The 22,614-nt window shown below is 37.1% G+C and overlaps 1 protein-coding gene across 1 annotated transcript in view; it reads left to right on the top strand.

Moving 5' to 3' along the window:
- LOC129565077 (neuronal acetylcholine receptor subunit alpha-7) overlaps positions 1 to 22,614 on the top strand; it is a 101,881-nt gene that overhangs the window by 37,497 nt on the left and 41,770 nt on the right. The window contains exons 7-11 of the mRNA XM_055439439.1: positions 207 to 296; positions 423 to 433; positions 1,952 to 2,027; positions 2,387 to 2,581; positions 4,365 to 4,451. Coding sequence (XP_055295414.1) covers positions 207 to 296; positions 423 to 433; positions 1,952 to 2,027; positions 2,387 to 2,581; positions 4,365 to 4,451 — 459 coding nt within the window. The remainder of the gene's footprint in view (positions 1 to 206; positions 297 to 422; positions 434 to 1,951; positions 2,028 to 2,386; positions 2,582 to 4,364; positions 4,452 to 22,614) is intronic.

Genomic DNA, 22,614 nt, shown 5'->3' with positions numbered 1-22,614 from the left:
CTCGTTGTGAAACGGACTAAATGTTAAGCGTGATTTGATCGATTAAATTTCAACTTGAAATTTCTTTAATTCCTGTATTTGGAAAATCACTCAAGCTTTTTTCTTCTCCATATTTGAATTTTGGAACGGCGATGACGGCCGACAGATTGGCCTCAACTGAATTGAAATTCATGTTTTCTATTTGCTTTTTCCGTAATTACAAACAGGCATATTCAAATCAACGTGTAAAATCGATATAACATGGTTTCCATTCGATGATCAACATTGCGAAATGAAGTTCGGTAGCTGGACATACGGTATGTTTTTTCATTGTTTTTTTTTTTGTCTACAGAGTAGAAAATTTAAAAAAAAAACGTATACACATGCTTCAGTATATATATGTATAATAAATAAAAATCATTTTTCTACAACTTTTTTTCCAGATGGCAATATGGTACGTATGATGAAAATGTCGGACGGTATTCCACGGTGCAGAGCTAGCATCTATGCCGTGAACACACGCAAACAAAACATAAAATTAACAAACACATGAAATCTGAAAACAAACAAAAAATTTATGACAATGAATAGCGAAATATTCGCTCTCCATCCTTTTCTCTCTCTCTCTCTCTCGTGCTTGCCGAATACGAACAAATAAGTATAACCCAAAACCAGCATCCAGACGACAGATTCATAGGGTTTTTCATTATCTAATCGTGCATATTACTCGTGTTTTATCCGTTTTTTGCACAATGTGCTGTGCCGTGCCGTGCCTATATGCCTGTACACGGGGCTTCTAGCCGTTTAGCGTAGCTCAGCAGCCACAACAGCTCACCGACCGACTACCATACAATATTGAATGCAAATGGTGAATGGCAAACGAGCTGTCAAACAAATGAACAGGCAACAACAGGAAAAATGTTGGATGCTTAGTTTATTGTTTTGAATGGCGTAAACGGTCGCGCGACACAATCCAAAACGATCACGTGCAACAAACACTGCGGCAACATGACACACTAAATATACGTTACAGATTTTGGCATATTTCGTATTCAATCCGATTCGATTTTGACACCATCGCCGCCGCCATCACCGTCGTCGTTGTTGCCGTTGTTGTTGTTGAATAAAGTATTCGTTTTCAGTAGTTTACTACATCTATTCCGGAGACAATATATTGCAATGTACAAAGGCCTTTTTACAACCTTCGCTCCACACGTTCATACATCGAAACATTTACGACAATTCAATATTGTAGACTTTTCAATGAAGAGCAACAACAAAAAATATTTTGCACCTGTTCAGTTTGCGCCGTTGTTGCGAAAACCCATGTTCTGAATCACTGGTAAACTGTAATCCGTGCTCTTCAATGCTGCATTTGCTCTCATTTATATTTCAAACGAATTTTTTTCGCCATCGTCTTTTGTTCCGTTCCGCCTCTCCTGTCGCAACGCTCGACAGTCACTAGTTTTATGTGTCTGATATTTGACTTGTGAAATTCGGTATATTGCTCCCTTCAGAATATTTGGATGGAATATTTGTCATCTGAAAAGAAAATAATAAAACGCTATCGAAAAACAAAAAAAAAATGGAAAAATAAACGAAAGAAAAGCTGCTCAAGAAATAAGTTTATAAACGGAAAGAATTGGAATGTCACAGAGAGAAAGAAAGTTTAGCAAAGTCTTGCCGTCATACTAGTATATACATATTGTTGAATGTGTTTAAATTGACGGTTCAATTCGATAAGTAGATCTTAACTATGAAATAAAACGTTTTACGCTTTTTTTCCTTCTTTTTTGATTTTTTCTCTTATTTCATTTTTTTCTTCTGTGCTCCGCTTTCGTTTCGATCTTTGCTGGGTTTTTTCGTTCTTCATCTTATTCCGTTGATGTTTGTGTTCTCGGCGGAATTTTTCGAACTAAAAACACATTCACATCGCTTTGTGCCTGGTTGGAATCTCATACAATACTCACAGCTTGATTTGGTATTAAAATCAGAGGATGGAGGTGATATCTCCGATTTTATTACGAATGGTGAATGGTTCCTACTCGGTAAGTTGAGCGCGTTTGAATATCTGTATATATTTATATGTATATATGTTGAAATCTCAGCTATCCAACGTTGAAGTTTAACATATACACGCGCGCTACGCTATGTGTGCAATTTAAAATGTGAAATTGTGTAGATATTCTTGTATGTTGCGCATAACAGAAGTGTACATACGATTTTATCGAGCGATGAAAAACCGATAAATACACACTTTCATATGATGTTGCTGCTGCCGGTAGCGCTTCCATTTTAAAGTTAAACATACAACACAATGTCTTAGCCGTTGAATTTTTCACCATATTTTCTCTCTTTTTTTCTTCCTCCCTCTCTGTGCAAACGAAAAAAAAAAAACAATATACAGGTATGCCAGGAATCAAGAACACAATAAATTATGCGTGTTGTCCCGAACCATACGTAGATGTTACATTTACAATTCAAATAAGACGTCGAACATTATACTATTTTTTCAATTTAATCGTACCGTGCGTCCTAATTTCATCGATGGCCCTGCTTGGGTTCACGTTACCTCCGGATAGTGGGGAAAAATTAACATTAGGTATGTACAGAGCTTTTTTTCCCTACCTTTCTTTTGTGAGAGAACCAGCGCCATTGTCTTTAAAACAATCTATATTATATACATTGCGGTTTTCGCTATTTTACTTTGCATATTCTCTTCCAGGAATTTCGATCTTGTTTTAATTTTCTCCTCGATTTGCTCTTTAGCTTTTCCTCTTTTTTTTCTCGATATAATATAAACAATTAGAATACTTGAGCATTCTATTTGAATAAATTTTCTTTCAAGCGGTTTACAGCTTTGCCCTTCTTTAAATAAAAACAAAATGAGTTTTTAAACGATGCGAAGAAGCAACGAAAAAAAGTTAAAATGCAGAAAATTAAGAAAATTAGTTGAAAAAAAGAATTGAGGTAATCCCAGAGCAAAGAAGAAAAAAAATGTAGGCAGCGTCACCGGGGCACAATTAAGTTAGTTAAAATGTTACGAATGAAACGGAATCATGAAGAGTTTACATGTTTCAATGCTTGTTAATGCCAAACTAGTAGGTCTGAAAACATCGATGGCATCGCGTGATCACCATATTATACTATAGCCAAATATTTTTTGAGTTTCCACACGTGAATTACAACTATACATCGAACTAACGCAACCAAATGCAATGTAACGAAAGGGATACAACAACAAAAAAAATGGTATAACCGGATAAAAACCTCGTCGATGCTGTATCGAGGCAAAATTTGGTTTCGAGAGCGGAATAAATTCAATTGAACACATTAGAAAAGGGAAAAAACGTGATGGAATAGGGTAGATGAAAAATGTTCGTTTGTCGAATACGTGGGTTACATACCGATTTACGTCGTGTCGTTCGTGAGTGAAAAGAAGAAGAAGTAGATAGAGAAAAAAAATACAAACTCTTCTGAAGAAGAGATGAAAAGCGTTTTTTGTGTCGCTCCCTCTTCATCATCTTCTTTTCGTCTGTGGATTTCCAATTTTTCGGATCGGTCAAAGGGCACGTAAAAATGTCCTTATCAAAAATTAACTAAATCAATATCGAAAGATATTCTGACCACATTCACATGACTATCACTGGTGGTTCTATCTTATTTTTTCTCTTTAGGGTATATACTCTCAATTCACTCTTTGTTTCCTATCCACAGACAGTGACACAAAATAATTTATAGGATTGCAACGATTTCGATAGTCGTTGAAACAAACTCTTTTTTTCCTATCTCTGTGGGTTTCTTTTCCATTTCCACGATAGAGCACTTATACCTGGCACACATTCGAAATAGGGCATAAAAAATATATGTAACGAACCACACAGACTACTACTAAATTTATTAAAATATTACCTCCGTTAAGATTGGGTTATTTTTATTAGACAAATTCTGCTTTCATTTTTCTGGCTTTGATTTGTTTGTCTACTTGCTTTTTGCAACATATTTTTTTTGTCTCTGCACTTGATGTAGAAAACGAATAAATTTCTATTTCTCTCTAGAGTTCAAAGGGTACGCCTACATACATAGTGTTACTGTTACAGTGTTATAGGTGTGTGTCAGGGTATACGTGAATCAACATTGAGATAGGTTTCATCAAGCAGTCACACGTAACTTATTCATACAGATAAATTAGACACACAGACACATAAAATCGGACAAATTAGGAGATTCATCGAATTGAAGAAGATATCCCCAGCCCACAAAAACAAAACAAAAAAAAAACCACATAAACATACGTAACAATAATCAACATACAAACTACAAACTTAAAACAAAAAATAAAACCCCAAACTAAACCATCGCATCAATTTTCCGTTTCAATTTAGGTGTTACAATTCTACTTTCGTTAACTGTTTTTCTAAATATGGTGGCGGAGGCAATGCCAAGCACGAGTGAAAGTGTACCATTAATCGGTTGGTAGTAGGCTCTGGGTGGCCTCTCTCATTATATACTCTTAATTATTAAGGAAACAAAACAAAAATCTGCAAGAGCTTTAAAAAAAATCGTAACCATAAATCAAAATGCAACCCAAAAAAAACATTCCATTAAATGCCATTTTCATAGCAGTAAAAAACCGAAACAAAACAAAAACATGCTATATCTAGATATACTACTTGTGTTGTTGTGATCGTCATTTTAGAGCGTTGCTAATTTGCTGAGTTGCATATTGTGTTTTATTGAAATACCTACCGAAAATACTTCTTTGAAATTGTATGATTGTGTCGTGTCCGTGCATAGAAAATTAAAAAAAAGAAAACAAAATCAAATGCGATCGTGACCAAAAGTAATCAGTTGAAACACCATCCAAAAAATATATTAGTACATTTCTGTGGACTGATAATTGCCACCTGCAGCCTCGGATTGTGTTATTTTCGTTTGTTCTTGTTCTTGTTTTTTCATTTCTCTCCATTTTATGTTCTTGTCATTTTCTGTGCAACATTAAAAAGCGGTATTACTGGTTTTAGTTTTATATTAGTTTTAAATGGGATGTGTTTTTGAATTTTGAGTTTTTTGCCTAACTCTAAGTCTTTTTTAGCCGTATGTTTGTCTGGATCAGAAAAATTTGTTTTTCCCTAGATTTTAAACAAATCATCAACCATCCTTTCATTGGCCTGTTGTATGACTGTTTAGTTTTAATGTTAAAACATTCACCGTGTTTTTTTTTGTTTCCCTTTTCCATTCGTTCGTTTGTTTTCTATCATCAAAATGTGTCGTTGAGATTAAAAATGGGATTAGCCGAAACCGCTCGTTTACATTTGAATAATTTTTTTGTTTCTGGTAAGAGATAGAAGACGGATGTCTTTTACAATGTTTTAGAACATTCTAAGATCTTCATCTTTGCCTGAGATACTTGCTTCGTATCTCTCACCAGAAACACAAAAATGATTCACATGTAAACGAGCAGTTTCGGCTAATCCCATTTTTATTCTCAACGACACAAATGCATTTCAACTTTTTATTTTCCATTTCTAGTCTGGGTAACTTTTTTTCTTCTGGTTCTTCGTCGTTCATTTGTTTTATAAACATGAATGAACACAAAAAAAGTGTATTCTGGAGGGAAACTTACCACTTTGTAAGCGCCAGTTATAATTTTGTTTTTCTTGCTGGCATTCAAATCTCGGAAATTAAATCAACAATCTTTCTACGGTGGAAAAAAAGTAGCGCTGCTTTGTTTACATGAAATGAAATTAGTGCGAAAAACGCGCATAGAGTATAGAAAAAGCAGCTCGTCCACGATTATTATTGCAGTAAAAATGTGCGCTGAAAATGAACGTGTGCCTGTTCACGTTTGTGCTTAATGCACACTCAAATTGCGGTTGAATTGAAGGAGAAATACGTAGAAAAAAACACCAGGAAAAATTTATATATATGTATTAACGACCGTTGAAAAATTATGTTGAAAAATGTTTGCGATTTTTTCTTCTTCCTTCTTCTGGTTGCAAATTGCTGTTGTTGTTTTTATTGTTGTTGTTACCTTAGCATTAAACATGGTATGTAATGCATACTATGCATTAGCTCACCTAGTTTTAATGGTTTCACCGTGTAGACAGAGAATGAACGGGCAAAACAAAAAAAATGTATATGCAGCAATGAATTTATAAATGAATGCTAATCATATTCATGTCCTATAAACACGCATACAAATGGCAAAAGCTGGCAAAAACGCAGCACCCATTGCATTCATCACGAACCAAGTCATCACACACATATATATATATATATATATAAATATATATATATTAATGTGCTATAAATCCAAGGAATGCGGTTAGAAGCAAATACGGAGTAAAACAGAGAGACAAACGAAGAGAAAAAGGCGGACGAGAAAAAGACGATGAAAAGCATAAAAAAAGTTAAATCGTAAAGGAAAATGAGCGTACGAATGCAGCTCAAATGCCGAGAAATATTGCAGATATAAAATGATATCACAAGTTTGTTTGCCGCTCAGCGCTCGATTTTTTCCAGCACCGTGTTGCTGTCTCATTCCATCAGTCAGTCACACACCATCAAATCTTTTCGAATCGGGCGCAAGCAAATGGGATCTTCGGCGTAGATTTTTTTTTTATTTCATATTAGTTTGCAAACGTATTCAAAACGATCTATGGGAATGAGAGTATATAAAATTTGCGGACGCGTTTTATGTGCAGCAAAAGATATAAAAAAACCGAGAAAAAGTTTGATGTTATAAAAATGTACGCCAACGGACAAATTGTCGTCAATTCAAGTCAAACCAATATTGTGACAGGTTTGTCTGTATGGCCCTTAGCCATCAAAAACGAACGCTTCCTTGACTGATTCCATTTACAGTTCGTTGCTTTGTTTTCGTCGTCTCATGACTCACGGGCCAGGGATCTATTTTGCTGAGCGCCACGAATGTATATCTATCTCTTTTGTTGTAGCCACGAATGTATATCTATCTCTGTATTTCGCATTGTTTTTGCTGCGTGTTTTGTTGTTAAGTTTTTCTTCCTACAAAGAAATTCATCGACTTCATTGTTGCTACTACTGCTGTTGCTGTTTCTGATGTTGTTGTTGGTTTTTCATATCATTTTCTCTAGTTGCAGTCACTCCTCACTCTCGTTTCTCTTTACATTCTCTAGCTCCTAGTATAATGTGAAGCGGGAAAAAAAGAAGAAGAAATGTTCTTTGCTCGATGTATATGTATATGCTGCGGAGCTGTGCATGTTTTTTTAATTTTCTTGTAACCTAGTTAACGAGTGAATTGTGACAAACACACGTAAAAATTGTATTCACTTCACATTTAAATTGTAAAATCAACATTTGCCAGAAGAGGGACGAGAAACGAAGACAGAGAGACGGAATGCGTTGAGTTGTTTGTTGAATGGAGCGCAATGACTGTGAGTTCCCTCTCTTCGTTCTCGTTTTTCCCGCTCGCTCTTCTTGCTCTTGGGTTCTAAAAGCCCCATTCCATATATACATATAAAAAAATATACGGCTTTTGCTCACACACATTGCACACGACATATAAACAAGAAAAACTTTGCAGCAATCGCTAGTGCAAATTGAATGCACTTCAGCTCCGCAGGTCTGCGAAACGAATCAACAAATTGCTCAGTCGAGGATCAAGGAATGGAAAATCATGTGAGCGCGCGAACGAGTGAACGGACGGGCGTACAAAAACCAGCCGAGTTAGAAAATAGAGAAAACGAAAACACTGAAAATAAGAATGAAAGGGGCGATGAGCGTGAGGAAGCAAACGAGCTGTAAACTACTGTCGGTATTACTGTATTTCGAATGGTAACGGTGGAGGGTAGCGTAGAGAACCATAACAGAAAAATGCACAAAATACTTTTTGCATAACAAAGTAGTAAGACAAATGCTGGAATTCCTCCCCAACATTAACCATTTATGCACCTGATAAAATATTTTTCTTACACTTCATTTAAGTGCAATAGAAAAGTTGCGAAACGAGCAAAACGCTTTCATCGCCACCAACAATGTGTTAACATTGCCACTTTGCTTTCAATCGTAAAACCATAAAGTTTCTAGCTCTACAATGTGTATGTGGATAGGTAAATATGTGTGTGTCTGCGCTGTGCGCGCGGTGAAAAATCTCCCCGAACACGATCAAGTGCCAAACCGACTAACTGAAAAATTGTTCGCACAAGCAGCACACAGCTCACATGAACACGCTGGCGTCGACAAGCGAACAAATGAGTTGCGAATGACAAATGAAAACTTTGTGTTGATTTCATTGTTAGGGAATTGGTTAAAGTGCTTCAATTATTCAAAAGTGTCAAAATGAAGCAACGAGGGCGAAGGCAAGTGAACGGGCAAACGGTGATAGCCATCAAACAGTAAAAATGAACTCAACACGAAAAGTAATATCATTTGGCCGTTTAAAATGTTCAATAATATGCAGAGCGTTGCGTTGCCTCATCAAATGGAAATTCCTTCGGGCAGCATTCCTAAAGAATTCCCGGGCATTAATAAGTTCATGTTGAATTGCTATTCGTGTTTTTTTTCTCCGCTGCTCAGTACTGTTCTTTTCTCTTGTTCATCATCGTTGACGTCGTCCGGCTACAATTTCGGTTTCTTCTTCAAGTTTTCTCAATTCATCTTTGTTAGAGCTCGCCGATAATACGGAATAGCAGCTAAATTGACAATTCATTGTTTTTCCAAACGCAATATGTTGTGCTCAAGGCAACAATGATATCTATCGCTTAATCCAAGCAAATATTCACGAAGCAACAAAGCAAATGAACGGCACGTGGCCAGCAGCACTCTCGCTTCCACTTTGCATTTGCATTTCGCGTGGAACGACACGCGAATCCATATAAATTGAAAGCACGCAGGACCTTCAAACTCATTAATTATTTCACAGATCAAATTATTTTTAATACGTTTTTATCCCCCTATTCTGCCTGGAAATCTCCGCGCTATTGTTGTGTCGACGTGTTATCGTATGAATTACAGCGACATGATCTTCAACTGCTAAAAATTATTATTTTCCACAGCAGAGGCCAGATTTGCAGTAACAAAAAGGCCACTAGTTAAATCGCCAGTCTGACCTTTCACGACGGAAAATTCATAAGGCGAAATGATCTCTCTTGAGCAAACCGTCCAACAAACGAACAAACGAACGATGAGCACAACAGCTTACAGATAATATTTTCAAATAATCTGAGGCATTAGTGTTGAATGAATGACAGAAGAAGACCTTAAAATGTATTTGTTCCTGAATTTTGCTCATTTACTCATATTCGTCAAAAAATAATGATGATTCATTTATGTAATAATTCAATGAACATCTGTAACAGAGCGAAAAGGAAAAGGACAAAGTACGCTGACAGAGAAAAAAAATTGTCAATGCAGTTTTTTTTGCCCATTTCGTTCCCATTTCAGTCATGGGCACACAGTGCAATCCATAATTAACATTAAAAATTAATAAAACATCGAAAGCAAGGAAACGACACACACAAAAAGCGCCATGTTAATTTTCAATTTTTTTTTTCGTTTTAATTCTTTTGAAAGTCACAGCAGATTTTTCATCAAATGTTGGACGCAATCAAATATGCAATTTTGCCCTCCGTTTTTTTTTTTCGCCGCGTAGTTCAACACTCTCATTTCAATGAATGAATGGAACGGCATGGAAGATGATGCAGGTAGAGGGAAATATGCGGCCACGATTAAATTTATTTTCCATTTTGTTAGAAGCAAGTGAAAAAAATAGGAAAATAACATAAGCACGGCAAAAAAATAAGAAACAAATGGCATTGCAAAACATAGGAAAAGTCGCTATCTTGGCTGTTGACACACTTTCATTTAATTAAGAATCGGAAGAAAGCTTAGGGTATGAAATTGTATTTTTGTTTGCACATGGCGAATACAAGCGAATAGCTTGTCGGCGTGCTCTGTTGAAATCATCAGCGATTAAATATTTTGCACACAAAAAAGTCGACGTCATGCAAGTGTGTGAAAACCGCATAGCAAAAAGGGCATCAACAGCAGTAGCAGCAGCCGCCCAAGTAAATGTAATGTGCAAGATAAAAGCTTTGCTCATATTTGGAGTGTGATCTCGTAAGCATTGTGCTGTGCATCTAACCAACAACAAAAAACACATCGTTAATGGCATGCATTCGCGAGTACTTGATAAAGCGGTTTCGTTTGACGGTTTTACCTCTTCTGTTTTTCCTCATTTTTCGCTTTCATTCGTTCACCACTCTCCCCATACCTCTTTCTCTCACACTATTTTCGGCAGCTATTTAATGAGAATTGAAATATCTGTGGGTGGTTTTGACTCCAATTCTTTAATAACACAGTCCGACGCGTGTTTTTTTTTAATTGGCACATGGGATGTTCCAGTGCCAGGCGATAGTTGAGGCCGCCATAAATACAGAATGGGCCATGGTTATGGTCGAAGATCGGCAAGTTTAATAGTTATGACATCCAGCGTTTCTACGTTTCAGGAGGAACAAATTTCTTGATGAAACTCAGTTTTTACACCAATACTCGGTAATTATAGGTTTTCTATCTATCTGTTCAAGAGGCAATTTGTTCATATGATCACGCAGAAGCGATTCTATACTCTCAGAGCTACAATATGTTCCAGGAAATGGGTTTAAATGGGTAAAATTCGTGAAAAATGGTCAATTTTTGCACTATAGTAACATTTTACACTTTTGAGATGTACGGTTCAACACATGAAAGTCAGATTTTAGTTGCTGGCAAGTCAGATAAACCTCATATTTCGTTTTGATAAGTTGGTGGATTCAGTGGCAAAAAAAGTTTTTCAAATTTTTTGTCAGTGATGTTGGAAAAATGGTCGAAAATGGCCTCTCAGGATGTTTTTGTCTTCGACAACTACCATTTTTTCGTCAAAAAAATATGGGTCCCAGAGCACTTGAACACCGGTTTTCCTACAAATTTGGTCTGAAATCGAAATTTCTTTATAAGACTATCGATCGATTGAAAGGTTGGTACAAAATCACATTTATGGCATTGAAAACACACTTACAGTGACCTACTATGGGTCTACAATATATCCAACTAATTTCGGACGTAGAATTGATTCCTAGTATCATTTTACACAAGTTTATATGATTTTAGTGTCGAAAAATACGATTGTTTCAAACCAAATGAGCGAATGACGCTCAAGAGCTTCGGTTCCATGGCTAAATCACCCCATGGAGCCAAAATTTTTACCTTTGCTACCTTTGAACTTCTAGTATGATCCCTCACGAACATTTTGAGTACCGACATGACCAAGTCGAGTGATGTTTTCATATATTTCTAGCCTCATATTCCGTTGCTGCGATTACAAATCTAAAAAAATCGACTTTTCGTCGAAAAATCCTCAAATATACACTTTTCGGGATTGGCGTCTTGGTGAAAAATTATTGTTTCTTAAAAATATGAGGAGTCTTCCCAGTCAAAAACTTTGAAAAATGCATTTTTGGGGTACCACCTGAACAAAAAATGATAATTTGCCATGAAAAACGTAACTTTTGTTCGTACTCAAAATGTTTGTGAGGGATCATAATAGAAGTTAAAAGGTAGCAAAGGCAGAAAATGTTAGCTCTATGGAGTGATTTAGCCATGGAATCCAAGCTCATGAGCGTCATTCGCTCATTTGTTTTGAAACAATCGAATTTTTCGACACTAAAATAATATAAACTTGTGTAAAATGATACTAGGAATCAATTCTATGTCGAAAATCGGGTGGATATAGATCCATAGTAGGTCACTGTAATGTGTTTTCTAAGCCATAAATGTGATTTTGTACCAACCTTTCAATCGATCTTTCTTCTATGAAGGAATGTCGATTTGAGACCAAATTTGCAGGAAAATTGGTGTCCAAGTGTTCAGGGATCCATATTTTTTCGACGAGAAAATGGTAGTTGTCGAAGACAAAAACATCGTAAGAGGCCATTTTCGACCATTTTTCTAACACCACTGCCAAAAAAATTGAAAAACATTTTTTTTCCACTGAATCCACCAACTTATCAAAACGAAATATGAGGTTTATCTAGGCTTGCCAGCAAGTAAAATCTGACCCTCATGTGTTGAACCGTACATTTCAAAAGTGTAAAATGTTACTATAGTGCAAAAATTGACCATTTTTCACGAATTTTACCCATTTCAACCCATTTTCTGGAACATATTGTAGCTCTGAGAGTATAGAATCGCTTCTGCGTGATCATATGAACAAATTGCCTCTTGAACAGATAGATAGAAAACCTATAATTACCGAGTATTGGTGTAAAAACTGAGTTTCATCAAGAAATTTGTTCCTCCTGAAACGTAGAAACGCTGGATGTCATAACTATTAAACTTGCCGATCTTCGACCATAACCATGGCCCATTCTGTACTCATGGCGGCCTCAACTATCGCCTGGCACTGGAACATCCCATGTGCCAATTAAAAAAAAACACGCGTCGGACTGTGTAATTTTGCAGCATTTCAACGATTTTCCCTCTCTGCCGGTCTCTCTCACTCCTTTTGCCGTTTGGTTGCTCATTCATTTTCCAATGCGATTGCCTTTGTACGCGTAAACGATGTTATTTTGATTGTGTTGCTGCGCTCACTCGTTAACTGCCGCAAACAAAGTGCTTGATGCGAAAATCGTTCGCATAATTTTCCTCAAGTGCTTTGGTGTTTTATTCTTTTTTCACCGATTCTGACGGGACGAAGCGCCTTTTATTTATTCAACGTACATGTATTATTGCGATGTTTTTTGTTATTAACACTCTGCTATGCCGTATATATATATCCGTTCATTTTCCACGGGTTGCAAACTTTTCACAAACACCTCAACTAGGCCAGAATTCAATCGTTTTGCTCTCCCTGTACTCCTTTCTTTCTCTCTGTGTGCTGCCGTTCCTTTCTTTTCCGTTTTCGTGTCGCATTTCGACGAGATAGAGCGAGTGAAAACGCTTATACGATGTATAAATATTAAATAAAATGCGTACAAAGTGTGCGAATATTGGGGCAAATGAAATTTGGGACATGGCTTGAACGTTATTACTATAGTTATAACACTAATTAAAGCATCAAAATGTACGCGTCGAAATGTATTTCGACGGCTGGAACAGGCGCTTCGGCTTAGGAGGCTCAACCGTTCCGCGAACAGTCGAACAAAATGAGTGAGCCGAAGGAAATAGAAAACGAAGCGGCGACGAGATCAGAAGAAAGACGAAAGACTGTGTATTAACAACAATCAAGAGAATATGCTTCATGTTTGAATGGTTAATGATTTTTAGTCGGAAGCGTTTATTTTATTACTATATTCATAAAGGGTGTGTGCTGTGTATATGTGTTCGCCCAAAAAATGGGCGCAAATACTGTTTGCCAAACAGACACACATTCATATATATTTATTGTGCTGTGGTACATCTATCAGGGCATCTTTAACATTCTCTTTCTTTCGTTCTTCTCTCTTTTTCGCATATCTCACCATCAGATTTTCATTCTATGGCATTTAATAGGCGAATCGTTTCGGATTTTTGTGTTTGAAATGCGCTGAAAAGTGATTTTTCATGTGTTGTGCTGCTGCTGCTGCTGCTTTGGCCTCTATTCGAACTGCGTGCGCTATTCCTATATAATTTTGCTGGCTTTTGTTGCTGCGATTACACCAATTTTTAATATTTCATTGGCAAAATGTTTGATAGCTAGAATTAGATCTATGCCGATCTAAACAGCAATCTATAGATTCATATTTTCTGCGTACGTTTTCGTTCCAAGTCATCGCGTTCTTCATCGTCAGATAATATGTGTTATTATTTGTTCGTTCGTTTCGTGTTTTTTTTGGCTGTCAAAAAATGCTGTTCAAATAGATCATCATTTCCATCATGGGCATTACATTAAATTCCATGCTCATAGGACGCGCGTGAAACCATTTCAGTGACTGAAATTCAGTCTCATTTGTGAATGATGCGTAAAAAGTGGAGTGCTTTCTATTTGAAGTTTAACTGCCCTTTTTTGCGAAAATAAACGTGATCCATACCGATGTATTTATTAAAATATATGAACATCGTCAATTTATTCATAAGTTATGGAGCAAAAACAGAGAGAACAACAGCAACAGTAATGATGACAACGCGATTGAAGCCACTAAAACAACAGCAAGAAAAGAGTAGAGAGAAAAAAAATGTAGCGTAAATCAAAAAACTACTTTGCTTACAGCTCGTATAATAATGTGGCACTTGTATGAGTTGTGTGTAATGCGATTATACGCTTTACAACAAATCACACTGGGACGCACGCAATTCTACTGTGCCTCGTTAAACATAAATTTCAATTGTAGGGAATTTTCATGTCGCGCATAGTTTCAAATAAATTTTCGACACACACACACACACACATTCACACTCCCACACACACAGAGAGAGGGAGACACACACACCGAATACGATGACGAGAGTGGAATATATTTTTCGGTTTTGCACACGGGGCGAAAAAGCTGAGTGTCTATCTTTCTCTCTGTGTGTTTGTGTGTTCGCGCATCAAATGATGATAAAAAGTGTATGGGGGGCGGATAGCCGAACGAACAAGCGCTTTTCTCGCGCGCTCAACACGGCAACGGGTGTGCGAATAGTGAATGTGTTTCTCCAAATTGCTGTAGATCATAAACGCGACATAAATTCGCAAAATGACATTATAATTCTGTAGCATTTGTGTTCTTGTGGCAGAACAGCAGCGTGGGACTGTTTGCAGCGGTTTGACTCCGTAATTTTTAATGGCATTTACTTTCGTATCTACTCTCTTCGGGAGATGGAATACTATGGCTTTTTTTCGCTTCGTTTTTGCTTTAGCCCATCGACAAAGTCTCCGCTTCGAGACTGATTTTTTTCCCTTCTGCTTCATTAAATGAATGATATTTTAACGGCTTTGAATCAATGTGAATATGACATGTTTCTGTGGCCCTCCGATCTTTATCGAACATTTTTGGACCGTAAAACAGATCGGTTCTAGTGCATCCTATACAAGAGAGAGGAAAAAACAAAATAGCACGACAAAACCATTCATATCAAATGGCAAATATAAAAAAAAACTTCGGAGAAACACCATAAAAAAGTTGCCGAAACATCGTTTTGGGAAAACTATTTAATGAACGTTGTGTATAACTTTAACTCGTGATATACAAATGATTGTGTGCTGGAGCAACAGAGAGAAAAAACGAAGAACTAATGCTTTAACGACACCATTTCGTGGGACATTGTTGTTGGTTTTGACTATCATGGCTTCGTACCCAATATCTTTCACTGTCTCGCTCTCGCTATAGCCATCGATATAGCCAGGCATTGGATTGGTGAATACGTGTCTGTGCGTCTGCTAAAGTGGCCCGACAAGTGCTCCACGAAATTGCGGAGTGAGCGCTTTCATTTTTATCTTCAAATCGACATCGACATATGTGCTCAACCTTCTGAACACCCCGGCACACACACATATACCCGATTCAACGGATCGAGTTCGAAGCATAGCAATTACTAATGGCCAAAAAGCACCGTTTTTTCCACATTCAAATGACAGAGAAAGCGAATGTGTATAAGTGTGAGTGTGCCTCTTTTCTCTCTCTTTCTCTCATTAGCGCCGTGTTTTTCTCTCGTGCATCCCCTCATTCGCAGGGACATCACATCGACGAGCATTGAATTAAAGCTGCCTCTCAATGGCTGGGCTTGGCTTCTATCTATATAGACACATACAAAGTAATTTTATTCGATTTTTTTTAATTGTACTACAAGTGCTGAATTCTTGATGACGATAATGTGAATTCGTTCGGGATGGATAATGGCATAATACAATTGTATTATTCATAAAGGTTAGTTGGGTCATTAAACATTCATTGAAAACAAACACATGCTCAACGCTCATACACACATACTGATGTCGCCAGCCAGCCAGCCAGCCAGCCAGCCAAGCAGCCAGGCGAGCTGGCTCAACTGAGCACTGATATATGCTTGTGGTGTGCGGTATTGTGAAATATGCGCGCGCGGCACAATGAAAGATAGTAGTAAAATTTAGACAACGACAACGAATCATCATCTATTCTCTTCGTGTGTCGCTTTATTCATTGTCTATTGGATGGCTGATGTTGCTGCTGCTGCTGCTGCTGCAGCTGTGTTTTTGTCCTTCGACTGACTGAGCGCATTCACTCAAACCCGATTTTGCTGCATTATGATGATCCAATGAGCAAGTGAGAGAGAGAGAATGGGGAGCCCCATCCATTTTTCGACAGATGAAAGCTCCTCGGAATTAACTTGTTAAAAGTTGTTTGATTTTCCATATCGGATGAATTTGCGCCAGGCAAATTGAGAGACGGAACACACAACACAACCGTGCTAGTGCGGCACTGGCACTGGCATAGTGTGTGCCATTTTCTCTCTTACTCTCTCGTTTCGAACCGTTATTTATTTGTAATGTGTAATTTTTTATTCATTCGGTTCGTAATTCTCAATAATCTCCCAACTGTTTGGCTTGATGAAGGTTGAAATTCCCATGGAGTCAGTTACCCAGATACACACAGGCAAAAACCAGGTTATGACGTTCTTCTCTCTTTTCTTTCTTTCCCTCTCACTAACTCACAATCTCCTACTCGTTCACTCTTATCGTACACATTCCATTGTAAAGTTTTGCCCGGTGAACGAACAGGCACCGAAGCGATTGTGCGGCTGAAGAAATGGCACCGAATGCCATCTAACTATATACAATCATATCGAGAGATTCCGAATGAGGCGAAACGAAAAACTTTAAAATGAGATTTCCATCACGAATATTGTTGAACATTGTTTGAAAGAGAACATCATAAAATTTTCATACCCCATTCTCAACAATTCCCCTTCATCTTCCTATCGATCGCAGGTCGCATTTCTCTCTCATTCATTCTCTCACTCTATCGACGCTCGTTTACATGTTTCACCCCGTGTGTTTGCACACTTTTTGATTCTCGAAAAATTATTTGATATCTCAAATACAAATAAGGCAATTTCACCTCGACCTTGTTGCGCTCAGTAAGCGTTGTTAATGCTGCTGCTGTTGCCGACACCGCTCCCATCGCCACACGTTTCGAACAATGTATCGAACATCAAGAAATCACTTTTGTTCCGAAAGTTTCTGCATTTTGCTTCCTTTTAATGGTGGATTGCTGGCAAAGTTTCTTTTCTTCTTATTCGTTTTGAGTCTTTGCATTTCGATTGTAATATTTCCGAATAAATGAATGAACGGAATCGAATCCATGTGGGTGAGAAACGGGTGAATGAGTTTAACATGGACCAAAAGATATGGAAAAAGCCAACACAAGTAATGAATAAATAAAATGGATGGAAAGCAAGAAATAAAACTAACTACTATTTTGTTGAAAAAGTTCTCGGAAGAGAAAGAGTAGATTCGAACTAAAACAATAGTCGAAACCAATATCGAAAGTAGAAACAAATTTTCGGAATCGCGCATATCAGCACAGTAGTCGAAAAAGGGTGGTGTGAGACACACACAGAGAGAGGGAGACACGAACGAACGAGAATGGCCAAAGTGTTTGAATTGGTTAAAAACAAATTGGTTAGTTGCGCGCGCGCATATCAATTGGGTCTCGTCGAGATAAATGGACTTGGAAGTGAACTAATATGATTTTTTTCATCTTCTCTTCGGTTCTTTATCTTATATGCGTTCCGTTCGATAATATTGTCTTACTGCTAAATAAATAGCTCTAGCAAATGGTGGCCGGGCTCACTCGTTCACTCACTCACTCCACTTGTCTATCGTCTCACACTCGAACCGAACCGAATCGAATCAAAAAAATCTGAAATGGAAACGCAAAATAAGCGATTGGGTGGATATGCCGTCGAAATTGACCTAATACAGCTAACAATGGCTGAGTGGCGACGGTGAGCGAGAGATGAGAATGTAGATGGTATGTTTGTGCAACGAAGCGATGTGAAAAGCGTCAAATGTGGCGAAAGCGTACCTCAACTAGGTCTGCAAGACAGCGAAATAGACAGAGAGTAAGCAAATAGTACATATATTAAAAGGCAAAATAGCAATGGCAATCTCAAATGGCGCTCCCTCTTCCTCCGTGAGTGTCGGTCCGTTCCAGTTGCATGAACATTCAGCAACAATATATATTCCGGTGCGTGAAATCCACGGCTACTTTTTTGAATATAAACATTCCGAACACTCTCTCAACTCCGACAATAAGAATGTTTGCAATGTCAGAGAGCGGACTTTGCACAGCATAATTTTTATTGTTTTTCTCTGCCTTGCCGCTTTCACTTTTTTCCATCTCTCTCTCTCTCTTCCTCTCTCTGTTAGCTTGGTATGGTTCAGCCCGCCGCTCGACATGTTCTCTTGCTGGGCTTTTCTTTTTCTCGCGTGACAGCCACACATACAATCCGAGCGCATCGCAGCGATTGCGTGGTGGCTTGGGCCAGCCAGCGGAAAACACTGAACTGTTATCTGCAACAAATTGTTTTCCATTTGCTGCGATAACTTATTATTATTTTGTTTATTTAGCACGAGGAAAGTACGCCGAATGTGTAAATATATCTTTGTCGTTAATCTGGCGTCAGAAGCGGGCGTCTCATGAGCCATCCTTCGCTCGTGCTCACTCAACTTCTGTCTCTCTTTCTCTTTCCAACTCTCTCTCACACCTTTAATCTCTCTTATACGCTCTCTCTCTCTCTCTCTCTCTCTTTCACACACTCACGATGAATTGGATCGTTCAAAGAATGCATCATTTCCAGTAGCTTTGTAGGACAGCCATAATTTTTCTGGTGTGGAACACAAGTGTGTTCAAGGTAATAGCAAAAAGCGAACGAGTTTGACGGTGCGAGAGAAAGTGAGCGTGAGTGTGCGAAAAATTTATATCTCTCGCGCCAAACGAGACATGTATAATGGAAAATTTTAATTTTACATAAACTCTTTGGGAAAAGTCTTTTGTTCATACAACATACATCAAATACCAAACGACATACACACTCGCAAAACATCAACTGAGAGCGACAGCAGCAGCAGCAGCAGCAGTAGTAACAACAGCTGCATGCATTATCATATCATACAAAACGGAGCAATTTCATCTATTTGAACACCGTTCGTGTTACATAAAATTCATAAAGTTCTCCGGAAAATTTGATATCTTCCAAAATGCTTCATGAGCGTACCGCGATTTTTCAGTGCTTATACCTCGTTGTCGTTTTGTGTGTACATCATTTTTGATATAAGTTTAGTAAAAACGGCAACAATGAAATATAAATGGTTTCGCACGCGCGCATAGTTTTCGAAAATATTCTAAGCATGAAAAAAGACACGCCGTTTAGGAACGAGGGAGAGAGTAAGTGTGTAACTCGTGCAAACCAACAAACCATTGCCGAAACAAGACAATATTATTATTATATCTATTTTGGAGATAAATTTTACTCCATCTCTCCATCGGCATACAAATTTTATTTCGATCCCATGTTACTATGCCATTCGATATGCTATGTCTTTGCGCACATCAAACAAAAACATATTCTAATAACTTTTGTTCATGCATATATGCCATTAACGTATCAAACATTAAGACAACCACCCTCCACAACAGTAATACTTACAACAACAGCACGAACCATAATTGAAAATCTAGGAGAGAAAAAAACAGACGTTTTGATAAAAATGAATTATAAACGTGCAAAAGTAGCAATCGCAAAGCATAAAAAAACACGTCAAATTCACATTCGCAACAGCAAATTTGGCAATTTGTTGTGCTTTTTTATTCCATTCGACTTCCGTCTCATATACATAATAAATCAATGGGAAATTTTCCATTAATCAAAATTCATTCAATATTTGGCCTTTATGTTTGCATTGTATAATATTTTTTCTTTCGCCCACAAACAATGCGTATACATTTGTGAATGTTGATCGCCGGAAATGAAAGGTCTACAGATCGAAGAAAATATAGAATACGATGAATTTGAAGGACACAACAACATCAACAGTAACAACAACAGTAAAAAAAATGATACCGGAAATTTATCTATAGCCTATTCGTCTTATTAAATGGAAATGTCAGGGGGACCAAAATGTCCAAACACTTCTAAAAATCAATGATAACAGCGCTGGGCCGGAAGAGCGAAAGGGGATATATATGCATAAAAATGTATATCTATATCTTTCAGTTGGCTGATTGATGTTAGCATAGTAACTAACAAAATCAATTATTCACAATAAACAACAGCCGAGTAAAACACTTGTTCATTCAGAGTGTTCGGTGGAAAAACGAAAGACTTGCTCCGTTGCTGTTGGTACTGAGCAAATTTTTCGAATTTGTAATTTTAGCCACATACATGGAGAGGAATCGGCTATGAGGCAAGTATGCGTCCGCGTTCGATTTTTTTTCTTTCGATTACGTACGCAAAAGTACAAAATGCCAAAGAAAAACCCGGTAAAATCACATCCGTTCATAAATGCTTTCAGTCGTCAAATGACGATTAGATTACCGGACGGAATTACTAAAATCAAATTGGCCATTTTACTTGAACAACAGAAAAGTTTGTGTGATTTCCGCACTCCCTTGCAACTCTCATCGTCTGTACATGAATCGAGCGATTGCTTCGGGTCATTTATTTTTGGTTTAGCTTTTAAGTTTTGTGGAGCCGGTGGAAAAGAGTCGGAAAAGTCGAAAGAAGGACAAAAAATGCAGAATGTCAAAGGATTTTGGCACCATCACACCGAATTAGCACTCGATCAATTCGATTTGGTTGGTCGCCAAAAATATAGTGAAAATAGACGAGTTTTCACAGGAGCGATTTTGGTTTTCTCTTCGTTCATCGGGTAATGTGCCCGAAATAACGTCAAACTGAAAGTAAACATTGAACAACAACAAAAAAAACTGCAGAAAATGAACGTGAAAAAAGTAAACTTTTTTGCATATTGGAGAAGAAAAGAGCAAACTTGAATGAATTTTCTTTCAATTTTGAATAAAAGAAAAATACTTCCACAATGTGGGTGTTATGGTGACCAGAAAAAAGAAACGAACGAGGCGAATCTAAAGAAAAACTACTACTTTTCTTCGATTGTATTTTTTTTTTCTTCGTAGGAGTGACTATTCTTCTCTCTCTCACGGTATTCTTGAATTTGGTTGCGGAGACACTACCCCAAGTTTCTGATGCAATTCCGCTTTTAGGTAGTAGACGCAAATTCAATTAACAAACACTCACACACAAAGAATGAACCACCATTTCTTTGTTACTATTTTGTTTGAACAATATCAATTCAACTTATATACGTATACAAAAAAAAATACAACTAATCACCGCAAGATAAACAAACAAAATGTATTAATGTCGTTGTCACTGTTTTTAATCTTGTATATTTGTTTGAACATTTCTACTTTAATTTTTGATTTAAATTGCAAAGAATTGAGATTTTGACAAATAACAAAGCATAATCGTATATTGTGTTATTATTCAGCAAACCATAAGCTGACTATATTTATACTATGAGCGCACACAGGGGAGAATGGTTGATATTTTTGGTACAATGAATTTTGTTCGTAAAAATAATCCAAATTTAAGATGTCTGAACCAAAATTTATTTTCTTTCATACAAATTTTGTGTGAAAAAACGAATTTTGTCTCGGATATCTTAATTTTGGATTATTTTTACGAAAAAAATTCATTGTACTAAAATCTCAACCATTCTTTCCGGTGTGCAATAAAAAACGCATTCATTTTCCGTATTTTTTTTGATATAATCTTGAAACATCACCAATAAGAATAAACACTACAATACAAACTAAACCAATTATATAGTCGTAAAATATTACCTAATCAAAGTTTAAATAATCATTTCATTTCTTGTAAGTCTTATCTTTTTTATCATTTTTTTCAACTACAACTAACAACAAACAAACAAATAATACCGCACACACACTATATCTCTCTTTTATGTTACTAAAAGAAACAACAACACCAACAATATTTAAACCAGCGACACTTCTACTGTTGTATTTCAATTTCTCCCTCTGTATTTCGCTTCTCAATCGGTGTGTCTGCATATTGAACATTAAATCTCTTTAAACATTTTCCATTTCGTAATTTTAAATACTCGTTTACATTATAACCGTACTCGTTTTTGATATCGTTAAACACACAAATGTTCCACAACAACAACATGTTTGTATTTATATTTTAATATAACGGTAACTACTGCGAACACGCGCGACTGTGTACACAGCAACAGTTTTCCCTCATTGGTTTGTTTGGCGTGTTTTCGTTTTCCCAAAGAGAAAAAAAACACAGAATAAAACCGAAACAATTGGTTGATTTTCGTTGAAGATTTTCTCTCCGTGTTGTCTTTTTCTCTCAATCACTGTTGTATTTCGCATTTTCAACTCTCTTTGTTTTATCCCACAATCTAGATGTGTTTTCTTGTGTTGTATTTGTTTCCTTTCGTGTGTGTGTGTGCGTGTGTGCGTGTGTGGCTATTCGCCATTGAAAACGAATCGATAATCGATTTAATCGACTCGATTATATGGATTTGGTGCTATGGAATTTAGGCGTCCACGAGCTATATCCTATATAATGAAAGTGATTATTATAATGTATTTCTTGTCGAATTGATTATTTTTCTTCTGGAAG

The sequence above is a fragment of the Sitodiplosis mosellana genome, unplaced genomic scaffold, assembly GCF_009176505.1.
Source record: "Sitodiplosis mosellana isolate CC-2019 unplaced genomic scaffold, AAFC_SMos_1.0 Smas_scaffold_2, whole genome shotgun sequence".
Classification (NCBI taxonomy): Eukaryota; Metazoa; Arthropoda; class Insecta; order Diptera; family Cecidomyiidae; genus Sitodiplosis; species Sitodiplosis mosellana.
The sequence above is the reverse complement of the archived record's forward strand: the minus strand, read 5'-3'. Positions and strand labels throughout refer to the sequence as shown.